Source organism: Mauremys reevesii, linkage group 8 (assembly GCF_016161935.1).
Source record: "Mauremys reevesii isolate NIE-2019 linkage group 8, ASM1616193v1, whole genome shotgun sequence".
NCBI lineage: Eukaryota > Metazoa > Chordata > Testudines > Geoemydidae > Mauremys > Mauremys reevesii.
Window position 1 is genome coordinate 42,910,998 of NC_052630.1, and position 13,137 is coordinate 42,924,134.

The 13,137-nt window shown below is 48.4% G+C and overlaps 1 protein-coding gene across 3 annotated transcripts in view; it reads right to left on the reverse strand.

Moving 5' to 3' along the window:
• Positions 1–892: 892 nt before the first annotated feature.
• Positions 893–13,137, reverse strand: part of MTA1 (metastasis associated 1) — a 157,790-nt gene continuing 145,545 nt past the window's right edge. For 2 of the 3 annotated variants that reach the window (XM_039484276.1, XM_039484274.1), the window contains 2 exons: positions 10,933–11,084; positions 893–2,566 (listed from right to left, as the gene is read on the reverse strand). In XM_039484276.1, coding sequence (XP_039340210.1) covers positions 2,428–2,566; positions 10,933–11,084 — 291 coding nt within the window. In that variant the 3' untranslated portion in view covers positions 893–2,427. The remainder of the gene's footprint in view (positions 2,567–10,932; positions 11,085–13,137) is intronic. The other variant, XM_039484277.1, reaches the window with a different exon arrangement.

Sequence of the window (13,137 nt, forward strand, 5' to 3'; positions counted from 1 at the left end):
TTTGGCCCTCCTAATGATATTTTTACACTTCATTTGCCAGAGTTTATGCTCCTTTTTATTTTCCTCACTAGGATTTAACTTCCACTTTTTGCCTCTCACTGCTCCTTTTACTTTGTTAAGCCAAGCCACAGTGGCACTATTTTGGGTCTCTATGTTTTTTATTTGTTTTTGAATTTTTAATTCACCATAAGAGAGGCTCAACTTACATGTATAACCACCCATGTCACACTTGCACCCTTGCTCAGTGTGATAGTATGGGTCACACATACAATAGGCTCATCCAAAAGCTTCAGTGTCAAATCTATTGTTTGCATGCAGGGCAGTTTTCAGAGTCCTGTACCCTCATTCCTAAAAGAGCCATGGTGCAGGAGAGAAAAATAATTTAACCTTTCAGACTCTAAAAGGTTAGCAGTATCTCAGACTATGCCTATACTGCATTTTAAAACCCCTGGCAATGAGTCTCAGAGCCTGGGTTAATGCTACAGCACTAAAAACAGCTGTGTAGATGTTCAGGCTCAGGCTCTGAAGGTCGGGGAGCAGGGTGAATTTCAGAACCCAAGCCCGAACGTCTACATACCTGTTTTTAGTGCCGCAGCGCAACCCTAAATCTTTAGAGCTGGACTCTGAGTTGCTGCCGCAGGTTTTGAAACGTAGTTAGACGTACACTGAGTATATTGGTGGGATCAAACTATGAATTAGGCTTGTCCAAAATAACAGACTGACAGGCCAAACACATGTGAAGTTATAGTTCACAGCAGCACAGTTATCCAAGCACTTTTCAATCAAAGCAATTTCCAGGAAGCAGGTGCAGCTCCACATTCTACAGGCAGATGGTGCCTTGGCAAAGGTCAAGTTTGAGTTAACATTTCAGAACAGAGACAAAAAACAGCAGTTTCACAAAAGCTCAGGTTCCAGGTTTATTAAGTAAAGTTAACTGAACTGTTTTTGTTCTGTGGAGATTCCTTTCGACCTCACCCAGAGGGGTAGCAGTGTTGCACAGAATCATGGCTGGACTGTGATAACCCAAATACAACTTTGGCTCATCTCACTGCTGACACATATGGAATGACTTGGGGATTATAACGTGCTGTGTCTGCTTGAGGCAGGTACATGTACAGATCAACATAAGATGCAAATGATAGTTCACAACCTGTCAAAACAAAGCAGGGCATTTTGCAAATGCACTGCCATGAGAAGACACATGAAAAAAATTACATACTTGCTAATACATAATATGTTCAGGAGATGCAAAAAAACCCAAACAAACCTCAAACACAAAAATGTCAAGGGGAAAACACAATTTCAGACACAGTCTGTTCTAATTAAAACCCAGTTGTAATTTAACTTTAAATTCCCTTCAAGATGGGAGATGTACAGTAATGTAATTTAACAGAAACCAGGCTTCCCGTGGAGAGGTGTGTCCAAAAACACTGATGCACAAACAGGTTCAGAATTCAAAGCAAAATGTCCCTGGGCATTGGTGGACTTGACTCTTGGAGCCGGAGCAAAGCAATTCATTACACTAGTTGCACTAGAGGGCCTACTGCTGGTCCTTGTTGTTATAATAGCACGTAGGATTCCAGAAGCGGACAGAAGGCAGCACACAAAATTCTGGTTACTGTAAAAAACGCCACAGGCCAGATCTCCCTGGGACTGACTGGAATAAAACAGCCAGTTCCAGTAACCTGGCCTCAGTTCTTCAGTGTTAATGTAATGTTCTGCAAGATTCTTCAGTTCTTAGCTCACTCCTTTTTCAGCCTGAGTTGTTTCTGTCTTGTGCCTGAGCACAAGCAAAATTGGCCATGCCAAATTATCCAAAAAACACAAGGGACAGAACCAAGAAAACTAGCTGAACCTGTAGCTGGCTTTCAAATCCTCTATTTCCAAATATCTGAGTTACAGATCAAAACTTTATCTACAAAAGAAATAACAAAAATGAAATAAAAATGGCACCGTCCACAAAAGAAAAAAAAAATCTTACAACACAGCCTCGTAGAAATGGTTAGCAACGAGAGCTCAGTCACTAAACAAAGGATTCTAGCTCTTCAAAGGTCAGAGGAAACAAAGCTAAAAATTACTATTCCATGTTCTCTTAATAAGTTAAACTGATCTTCCCTCCCAAGTCTACAAAAAGGCAGAGTAATCTACAAGCAAGAGGGGAAAATAGGCTACCAAAAAATAAAAAAGGGAGAGGAGAGGAGAAAAGAGGAAAGAGTGTGCGCAGGAGAGAGAGCGCAGTCTGTGGTCATCAGGGCTCAGATAGGGCTGAGTTCCTTTTAGGGGTTTAAAAGATGCAAAACCGTTCCTTAAAGGTTTCCAATCTTCAGCAGTTAGTTCAACACTGTAGCCATAAAAACTCAAGTATGTATCAGAGGAGAGATTCTTTCAGGCAGACCCACTGGCATTGTGAGGGCTGCTCAGTTTGTTTTAATCCTCAATTATTATGGGTTCATCATTCATGGGTTGTCGTAACTGGACTGCCTGGACTGGCTGGAGGATAATGGGCTTGTAAGGACGTCTGGCAGCTCGCTTCGCTTCAGAAGATGAAAGCAGCTTGCGAATTTTCCTACAAACAGTGAAAATAAAAAGGAGCTTGTCACAAAGACAGAAAATCCTGGCATTTATTTCCTATTCTGCGGAGTGCTCTCAGGAGGCCGTACACATTAATAGGCTGGGCTGATGATATTTATTTCAGCTAAGTCTTCTCACTTTGTTCTTTTATTAACCCATCAAAAAAGAGCATTGCCATTTCTATAACTTCTCTTCTCCAAAGAGCCCAAAGATTTCTATTCTGACTTCAGTGGGCTATTTGCATATGGAAGTGTTTGCAGGATGAAAGCCTCTATTGTAGCAGATGTATGGAATGTCTGCAATAGTTACAGAAACCCAATATTTTCCATTATAAACTTATGTATACACCCACGGCAATAATATCTACTGATAAATTTCAGAGCCATGTTATAAATAAATCATCATTGGCCACCTCACCTGCCTACAAAGCCAACTCCCTCTGACTTATTCTAACATTTCAAACTTCAGAACAGGTTCAAACAGCCGCCACTTAAAAAAAAAAATGCCAAAGAGATTCTCTTTTCCCCTCAAATGTGGAATTTCTCTGCCAAAATTACACAGGCCCAAGACCAAGAATGGGTAATATTTAATCCTGTGTTTGTAACAGCTTTCCTATGTGTAAAAATGTCATTACCGGGATATTTGGTATCTTGTGCTCTGCTAGAACCAGAAACAAGAGGGGAAAACCTGATCAACTCCAATAGAAGTTTTGCCATTGACTGCAATGAAGCCAAGAATTTCATCCAATTGGAAAAGGGAGATTCCCACATTTTTATGCATAGAAATGTTTTTATAAAGTTGGAGTCACACACATTTTCTTTCTAAAAAAGATTTCTAATGAAAAATTTCAATTTGAATAATTTTGATTTAAAGTTTTCATTCCAAATCAGTAATTTTTATTTAGTATTCAAAACCTGGTATTTCTGAAGTTTCAACTTTTTTTTCCCCCCTTCTGGCCACGGAATACAACAGCATGAATATTACAGAAAGAGCTTCGATCCCCTGCCTCAGCTGCCCCCACAATCAAGTGCTTCTACAAGGCAGCAGATTTGACACCAATGTGGAGAGCATGACAGAACCACCGAAGGTATTTTCCTTTCCACCTCTCCTCCTTTGGTAACCCCTCATGTTTTCAGGAAACCTGAACTGCAATCACCTCGGACCACTGAGTCCTGGTACTTGTGAAGAAGCAGTATTCTATTCAGTTCCAGCCCCTTCATACCCTTTCTCCTCCTACCTTCCCTCTTCCTTCTCAGGGACCCTGAGTTCAGGGTCAGAGGATTTTATTCCCGTTATTTTTTCATTCCAATGAAGAAAGGAGGCTGCTGTCCCCCATTTTGGATCTTCAACATGTCAGGTTCATCCATTGTTTCAAATTCAGGATGGTGACTCTAGCCTCCACAATTCCCCTAAAGCCTCAAGACTGGTTTGTGGCTTTCTACCTGCAAAATGCCTATTTCAAGTATCCATTTAGCCAGTCCACAGGAAACTCCTCAGATTCCTGGTAGGAAAAGACAGTTACCTTTTCCGTAGCTGGTGTTCTTCGAGATGTGTTGCTCATGTCTATTCCACAATAGATGTGCGTGCTCACCATGTGCACCGGTGCCGGAAGTTTTTTCCCTAGAGTACCCGTAGGGGGGAAGCACCCCCCACGACTCCTAGAGTGGCGCCTGCCTGGCGCGGTATAAGGGGAGCTGCACGCTCCCTCCACCCTCAGTTCCTTCTTGCCAGACAACTCCAACAGAGGGGAAGTAGGGCAGGATGTGGAACGGACATGAGCAATACATCTCAAAGAACACCAGTTACGGAAAAGGTAACCGACTTTTCTTCAAGTGATTGCTCATGTCTATTCCACAATAGGTCATTCCAAGCTATATCTGCTGGAGGTGGGTAGGGAGTTCACAAGTTCCCAGGATGGAGGAAAGCCCTGCCAAACCTGGCGTCATCCCTGGTCTGGGGGACTATCGCATAGTACGAGGCGAACATGTGAACCGAAGACCATGTGGCGGCCCTGCAAATGTCCTGGATGGGGACGTGGGCCATGAAGGCAGTCGAAGAGGCCTGCGTCCGAGTAGAGTGTGCCCTCACAATGGGTGGCGGGGGAACATCTGCCAGTTCATAATAGGAACGGATGCACAAAGTGATCCAGTTGGAAAGCCGCTGAGTGGAAATCGGCTGGCCCCTCACGCGCTCAGCCGAGGCAATGAACAGTTGCGAGGACTTTCTGAAAGGCTTAGTCCGCTCAAGGTAGAAAGCCAGAGCCCGCCACACATCGAGCGTGTGGAGACAGCGCTCCCCACTGGACGCGCGAGGCTTAGGGCAGGGGTCCGGTAGAAAAATGTCCTGACCCATGTGGTAGGCAGAGACCACCTTTGGGAGGAACGCTGGGTGTGGGCGGAGCTGGACCTTGTCCTTAGGAAAGACTGCGTACGGCGGTCAGGGCCTTGAGCTCCAAGAGTTGCCTGGCTGACGTGATTGCAACCAGGAAGGACACCTTCCACGAGAGATGAGGCCAGAAGCATGTGGCCAGCTGTTCAAACAGGGGCCCCGTGAGACAAGTCAACGCCAGGTTTAGGTCCCACTGTGGGACCAGGGGTCTAGAATACAGAAAAAGATGGTCCAAACCCTTAAGGAACTGGCCAGTCATAACATGGGAAAATACCATGCACCAGCGGATGGAAGGCCGATATGGCTACCAGGTGCACCTTATCTGACGAGGGCGCCAGGCCCTGGGCCCTCAGGTGGAAGAGGTAATCAAGGATAAGCTGGATTGGCGCAGTCACCAGGGAGACACCCTGGTCCACCGCCCACCTAGAAAACTGGGAGCACTTTGCCAAATAAGTGCAGCGAGTGGAGGGCCATCTACTTTCGAGGAGGATGCGCTTAACCTGCTCTGAGTGCGTCCTTTCCTCTCCATCTAACCACTGAGCAGCCACGCCGTGAGGTGAAGAGCCGCTAGGTTGGGATGGAGGAGGCGGCCCTGGTCCTGAGAGAGCAGGTCCAGGCAGAGGGGCAACGATCCAGCTACCGCCAGGCCCGTGAGGGTCCCGTGCCAATTCTGCCTGGGCCATGCTGGGGCAGTCAGGAGGACCTTGTCCGACTTTATCTTCTCCAGGACCCTGCTGATTAGGGGGAACGGGGGAAAAGTGTAGAGAAGCTGACCTGACCAGGATAGGAGAAAGGCATCGGAGATAGTGCCCCTCCCCAACCCCCACCCGGAGTAGAACAGGGGCCATCGCCGGTTCTGCCAAATAGCGAATAGGTCCACATGGGGAGTTCCCCATCTTTGGAAGAGCTGGTGGGCCACTTCCGGGTGGAGGGACCACTCGTGTGGTGAGGAAAAGTCCCTGCTCGAGCAATCCGCTCTCTCGTTCCGGGTGCCCAGTAGGTGGAAGGCCTTCAGGTGGATGTCGTGGGCTATACAGAAGTCCCACAGCCTGAGGGCTTCACGGCAGAGAGCAGAGGATCGGGCCCCGCCTTGCCTGTTGATATAGAACATCGAAGCCATGTTGTCTGTGAGGACCCTGACTACCTTGCCCTCCTGGTGCAAGCAGAAGGCTGTATATGCCAGCTGCACCGCTCTGAGCTCCTTGACGTTTATACGTAGGGTCAGGTCTTGAGCCGACCACAGACCTTGGGTCTGAAAGTTCCCCACGTGGGCCCCCCAACCCAGGTCCAACACATCGGACACCAGCTCCAATGACGGGGCCCTGTCCTTGAATGGGACCCCTTGGAGCATGTTGTTTGGGGCAGACCACCACTGTAGGAAGGCGATCACAGAATCCGGCATGGTGAGAACCTTGTCCATCCTGTCTGTGGCCTGGGAGAACTTCGAGGCCAACCAAAGCTGGAGGGACCCCATCCTGAGTCTGGCATGACGGACCACATATATGCATGCCGACATGTGACCCAAGAATTGCAGGCAAACGCTTGCTGTTGTCACTGGGAACCTTGTGACTGAGTCTATGAGGCCTTTCAGGATCTCAAAAAGGTCTGGCGGGAGGACGATTCTGCGCCCAGGAGCACCCCGATAAACTCTATGTGTTGGACCAGGACTAACGTGGACTTGGTGCACATGGATAGGAGGAGCGCCACGTGATCCCTCACCTGCGCCTGGGAGGTGCCCTTGACAAGCCAATCGTCCAGATAAGGCAATATCTGGACCCCCCGCCATCTGAGGTAGGCCACTACCACTGACATGCCTTTTGTAAGCACCCTGGGGGCAGTGGATAGACCAAACGGAAGGACCGTGAATTGGTAATGATTCTGTCCCACCATAAAATGGAGGAAGCATCTGTGCCCCTTGAATATGTGGATGTGGAAGTATGTGTCCTGTAGATTGAGGGCAGCGTACCAGTCCCTGGGATCCAGGGAGGGGATGATGGAGGCCAGGGAGACCATGCAGAACTTGACCTTCACCATGTACTGGTTCAGACCTCGAAGGTCCAGGATGGGCCTGAGCCCCTCTTTGGCCTTCAGGATAAGGAAATAATGGTAGTACCACCCCTTGCCCATGAACTCCTCAGGCATCGCCTCTATTGCTCCTAGTCCTAGGAGCCGGCCCACCTCCTGCTCGAGCAGAGCTTCGTGTGACAGGTCCTCCAAGAAGAACGGGGGCAGGGGGTGGTTGGGCGGGGAGGAAGTAAACCTGAGGGTGTAACCCCGGGAAATGGCATTGAGGACCCATTGGTCTGAGGTTAGCAGCTACCATTCCAGGAGGAAAGCACACAACTGGTTGGAGAAAGGAAGCTTTATTGGGGGTGGATCCCTGATGAGGACTGGTGGGGTACCCCCAAGCGTCCTGTCAAAAATGCCTTTTTCCCCGCCTGCTTGCCCTTGGAGGACCCAGGTTGGGGGGCAGGCCAGAGACTGCCTCTGAGGGCGTCTTTAATAGTCCCACTACATGCATCCGACGAAGTGGGTATTCACCCACAAAAGCTCATGCTCCAATACGTCTGTTAGTCTATAAGGTGCCACAGGACTCTTTGCTGCTTTTACAGATCCAGACTAACATGGCTACCCCTCTGATACTTTAATAGTCCCGCTGCTTCTTATCGGCAGCCTCGTACTTCAGGAGGGCTGCTTGGGCAGGAGTCTTGAATTTAGGTTTTGCCGGAGCTGGGACATAGAGGCCCAGAGTCTGGAGGGTCGTGCGGGAGTCCTTCATGCCATGCAGCCTTGTATCCGTTTCCTCCACAAACAGAGCTTTCCCATCAAACGAGAGAACCTGCATGGAAGACTGCGCCTCGCTGGACAGCCCAGAGAGCAGGAGCCACGATGCCCGTCTCAGGGATGGAGGCCATCGATCATGTGGCCGTGACTGCAGCATCTGAAGCTGCCTGCAGGGACGCCCTAGCAGCCGCTGTCCCTTCCTCCACTAGTGCCTTAAACCCCTTCCTATCGCACTCCTGGAGGGAGTCCTCAAACTTAGGCAGGGAGCCCCACAGACTGAATTCGTACCAGCCCAGGAGAGCCTAATGGTTCGCCACTCGTAACTGGAAGCTCAAAGATTAATACATTTTCCTTCCGAAAGAGCCCAGTCTCCGAGAGTCTTTGTTCTTTGGGGTCGGGGCTGGCTGACCCTGCCGTTCGCTATGGTTGACCAACTCGACCACCAAGGACTTGGGCGCCAGGTGGGTATACAAGTACTCGAGCCCTTTAGTGGGTACAAAGTACTTACGTTCCACCTTTTTAGAGATGGGGGCCAACAAGGCTGGTGTTTGCCACAGAGCATTTGAAATCTTAGCCACCCCTTCATGGAGAGGCAAGGCTACCCTACCAGGTGCCAATGGGGATAACAAGTTAAACAGGGAGGCCGAGGGCTCATCCATATCCTCTGCCTAGAGGTGTAGGCTCGCTGCCACCCTCTTTAAGAGTTCTTGGTGGGCCCTAGAGTCCTCCTGCAGGATATTGGGGAGGGGGGGCGCAATCGCCTCCTCCGGCCGGGGCGAAGAGGCCAGTGTGGTGCTCTGGGTGTCGGCCGACAGCAGAGGGTCCACCACCTGGTCGGTCTCTGAGCACGGTGCTGAGGACGTACATCCCACCGACTCCTTCCTCAGGGGTCTGGAAAGGGAGGCCGACAGTGCTTCCAAAGCTCTGGACACTGAGGAAGCCCCCACCAGGGGCTGCGCAGGAGGCCACGGTGCCCACTGGTACCATTCGGCCGGCCATGGCGCTCGGTGCCACTGCACCTGTTGTGGCACCGGCAGGACCGACTGTCTGGGTTGGCCAGCCTGGCCCACTGAGGGACGGCTACGGATCGAGACCGGCCTGGCGTAAAATTTGCTGCTGTCCTTGGACTGGGAGGAGTGGTGGTGCTGGGATCTATGACGGCCACAGGACCGCGATTTCGACGTGGAGGACTAGTACTGACTGTAATTGCTGCTCCGCGAACGGCCTCGACGGGCGGACCCATGATGGCGAGACGCCCGCGATCGATGCCCAGGGCTGCGATGTCTTGGTGAAGAATTGGAACGGGAGGCTGAGCGGGAACTGCGTCGACGATCGTGTCGTGACCTACTGCGGTCCTCTCTCCGAGATGAGGACCAATGGTAATGCCTGCCGTGATCCCATCGATATTCAGTCCTTGAGGACGAGCGGTGCCGTGAGTCCCGGACAGACGGAACCCAGCCAGACAGTCTGGTCAGCATCGAGGGCGATCCACCTGGACTCTGCCCTGAGCGGTCGCTGGGCGGTGATCGGCGTCATCAACGTTCCCTCGACCGAGACCAGTACCGGGCCGGAGGCGGCTGCAGGGATCCCAGCAGCGGCTTGCCTCTGGAGCACGGGGTCAACATCAGCAGCGCTCCAGGTGTGGAGGGCCTGGAGGGCTTCAGGCGTGGAAGCATCCGGACATCTGGAGAGGCCTGTTCCAAAGGGACTGGGCTACTTTGCTCAGCTTGAGTCAGAGGCCAGGGCCCTGGTGGGGAACAAGGACTACCCAACATGGGCCTAGCCTCTGTCCCAGATTTCCCTCAGTGCCGCTGTGAAGAGGGAGTCTTCTTGGCCCTCTTGGTGTGCCCTGTGGATGGGGAACGGTGCCGACTGGTCGATGATACCGGAGGGTTGCCAGGTACCAGTTTGGAGCAGCGTGCCGGGGTCGGAGTCAGCGCCAGCGTGCCGGGGTCAGGATGGCTTGGAGCCTAATGTTTGCTTCTTTTGGTCTGAGGTTTAAATGACTTGCAAATCTTGCACCTTTCGCTGATATGGGTTTCTCCCAAGCAGCACAAACAGTCTGCATGTGGGTCGCTCCTTGGCATAGAACGCTTGCAAGAGCGCACAACTTAAACCCTGGGGTGCGGAGCATGCCCTGGCCCAGGCTCATTTACTAACTAAACTGCTAACTAATGACAGGTACTAACATTAAATGAACCAAACAGTTCTGGGGACAAGCTACAGCAAAGCTGGAGCAGAGCAGTTCCAACGCACCTTCACTGGTGGCAAGAAGGAACTGAGGGTGGGGAAGCGCGCAGCTCCCCTTATACTACGCCAGGCAGGCGCCACTCCAAGGGTCATGGGGGGCGCTCCCCACTACGGGTTCTGCAAGGGGAAAAACTTCCGGCACCAGTGCACGTGGCGAGCACGCACACCTACTGTGTAATAGACATTAGCAATCACTCGAAGAAGAACATGTCACTCCCAGTACAGGCTTCTACACCCTTTGCTCTTTCCACAGCACCAAAGATATTCACCAAAACCTTGCCAATAATGACAGTTCCTTAAAGAAGGCAGAGAACCCAGCTCAACCCTTGCCTCAACTACTGGCTGATTCGAGGAAGATCACCTCAGCAGGTGACCAAGTCGATCCAAGTAACCACAACGCTCTTCACTTCATTAGGCCTCAAAGTCAGAGAGAAATCCACACCTGCTCCGAATCAAATCAACAGCATTCATAGGAGCAATGTTCAGTTCCAGGGAGAAGAAGGTTTCTAACCATCAGAGGAGTGAGCTTTTGGAAAAGCTTTCCAATAGGAGGAGGAGCAAACAGCCCAACTAGTTTTGAGATGGAGTTTAAGAAATTTATGACCAGGATTATATAATAAGTTGCCTGTGACAGCAAGGGACTGGACTTGATGACCCAGGTGGTCTCTTCCAGTCTTATGTCCCTATGAATCCATTTTCCATTGAGTGCTGCAGTGGCACACAATCGGCCAGAGACCCATTCTATTGAAACATCTTAGGCAGCTGCTTGAGTTTTTAAATATGCAACACCAGGCCTGGTGAAGAGACTTTCTGAGCAGTCATACACATGTCATCAGTGTGCATGAACAGTGCTAGGGGTGATAAATGCAAGGTAGAGACCAAAAGGAGTTACATACAGGCAGCCTCCCCAGTGAGAATCGATTGGCATATATTCCTTACCGGGTTTCCTCAGTGGCCATATAAAACACATCATCCGGAGCATCAATCCAATTCATCCTCCTCCTTTTCACTGGAGGCATGGATCCACCACGGATTAATCGGACTTTTGTTGGGTATGATTTCCCATTGAGCAGCAAGTTTCGGCTTGGTCCCTAACAATATATAAAGAAGTAAAATTATGGACTGCAGTTAATCCATGGTGGCATGTGACAAACAATCAAACAAGAGGAGAGAAGGATTTAAAGCTGCCAAATCAGATATTAAAGTTCATTGCAAGTTCTCCCCCTCCTGCCCATGAGTGAATGTAAATTTCATGAAAAAGCAACTGGCCACTAGTACTAGAAGCTGAGGCCCTCTTAAAATTACAATAGGACAGGATTGTAGTAAAAAAATAGGAACAAATCGTATGGCCAGTAAACCTACATTTGTACACAAAAGGATCACATCAAGTTTGGAAGACTGAGTGCAAGATGCAGCTCTCAGTCACACTACTGTAAATGTGAGGTAATTCCATTAAATTTCAGAAGGAAATCTGGATTTACACCTAGCAAAATTTAAAAATCTGACTCACGTTATACTGAGCTCGCGCACTGACCCGCATCCCTTTTGCTTTAAGGATGTTCATTTTTAAGAAGGGGACTATATAGTTAAAAATTCTTTTAGAAAACCTAAAATCATAGACCTTAAGATGCTCATCAGAAGGTCTCGCTGTGATATTTGTCTTATTCTGATGCCCCCACGTATAGTGAACTTGCTTTATGAAGTTAGTCCCTGCTACTGCACTGAAATTTATAGTTCTACCTTTATAAAGATGCAGGTGTGGGCATGCAAGGAATTAAACTACTGAAGTATGGTTGTCCTGAATCACTTGGGGCCCAGTTCTGCCACTTGTACTCACGATAAATACTATTTAGAAAAATTCCACAGAAATTAACAGTGCTCATAACAGACTGAAGTTGCAGAATCAGGCACGGAAAGTTTGAGGTGAGCAAATTAGAACTGTTCAGAAAGTCTTCTATAGAGGTAAAGAAAATTTTGATGAAAGTGAAAATAAGTTTGTGAAAACTAATATGTCCATAGAAAATTTTGAGTGGGGGGTGGGAATTGGAATCCTGAAAAATTGCAGCGAAAAACCGAAAATTCTGATTAGGAAATTCAGCCCTAGTGTCTCATGGAGAACATCATCTCCCATAAGGCATGATGATCATCCCTCTTGGAAAGAGGAGGTGGCGTATCATGGGAGTCCCCGGCCATGGTGCACCATAGGAGATGTAGTCTGACTGGGAACGCACAGGAGAATGCGAACATGAAGCACCTAAATTACAACTCCCAAGAGGTACTCTACCAGCATACCCAAGTTGAAATATTGGGCAACAAGAGGGAATATAAGGGTTTTTTCTTGACAATTTTCTGCAGAAACCAGATACTTTGTGAAAATTTCATTTAGTCAAAAACCCAATTTTCTCTCAAAAAAAGGTTTGACAATATATCCTAGCAGCCCTAGTATAAATGCCATTGGCTGCTTTAGAGTTAGATGCATTTTCCTATTTTTCTCTCTCAGCCAATACAAAAGTCTATAAAACAGCTAAATCCTTTTTTCTTTCTTAACTCCTTGAAAACTGGAGGCAAGTGTCACACTTATATTATATAAATGGCATAGACAACTTATTTTTTCTCAATATTTTTCTACCTCCTTTGTATTTCAGACAATTTCAGCACCAAAACAAGCCATCAAAATACTTTAAGAAATTCAGCTTTTACTTTTGTGGTGTGGGGAACAATGTTTGAAATATGGTGTTGCCAGATTTCTGAAGGAGAGTCCTTTTCATTGCTGTGTGAAGACTATTTTCTCCATTGTGTTAAGTGTCAGGAAAACGACGGCAGTGAAAATTCTCGGAAATGCTTGGAGTCTAGCTTTTCTCTCCCCAAACAGAGCAATCACTTCAACTGTTACATCCTGAAACATGGACCTTTCATTTTCAGTAGAACATTTTATCAAGCAAGCAGAGCAGCGAGACATTTCAGTGTTTTTATCCCTGCAGGTGATTGGGGTTTGGCCATTTCTTATATTTCTCCCACTACACTGTGAGTTTGTTTACACAGCAGACACAAACAAGTAGCCAGTCTCCTCTGCAGTAAGAGGTGTAACTGAATTCAATTAAAATACAATTCACCACATCTTATCAAATGCTAATGTGACAAACA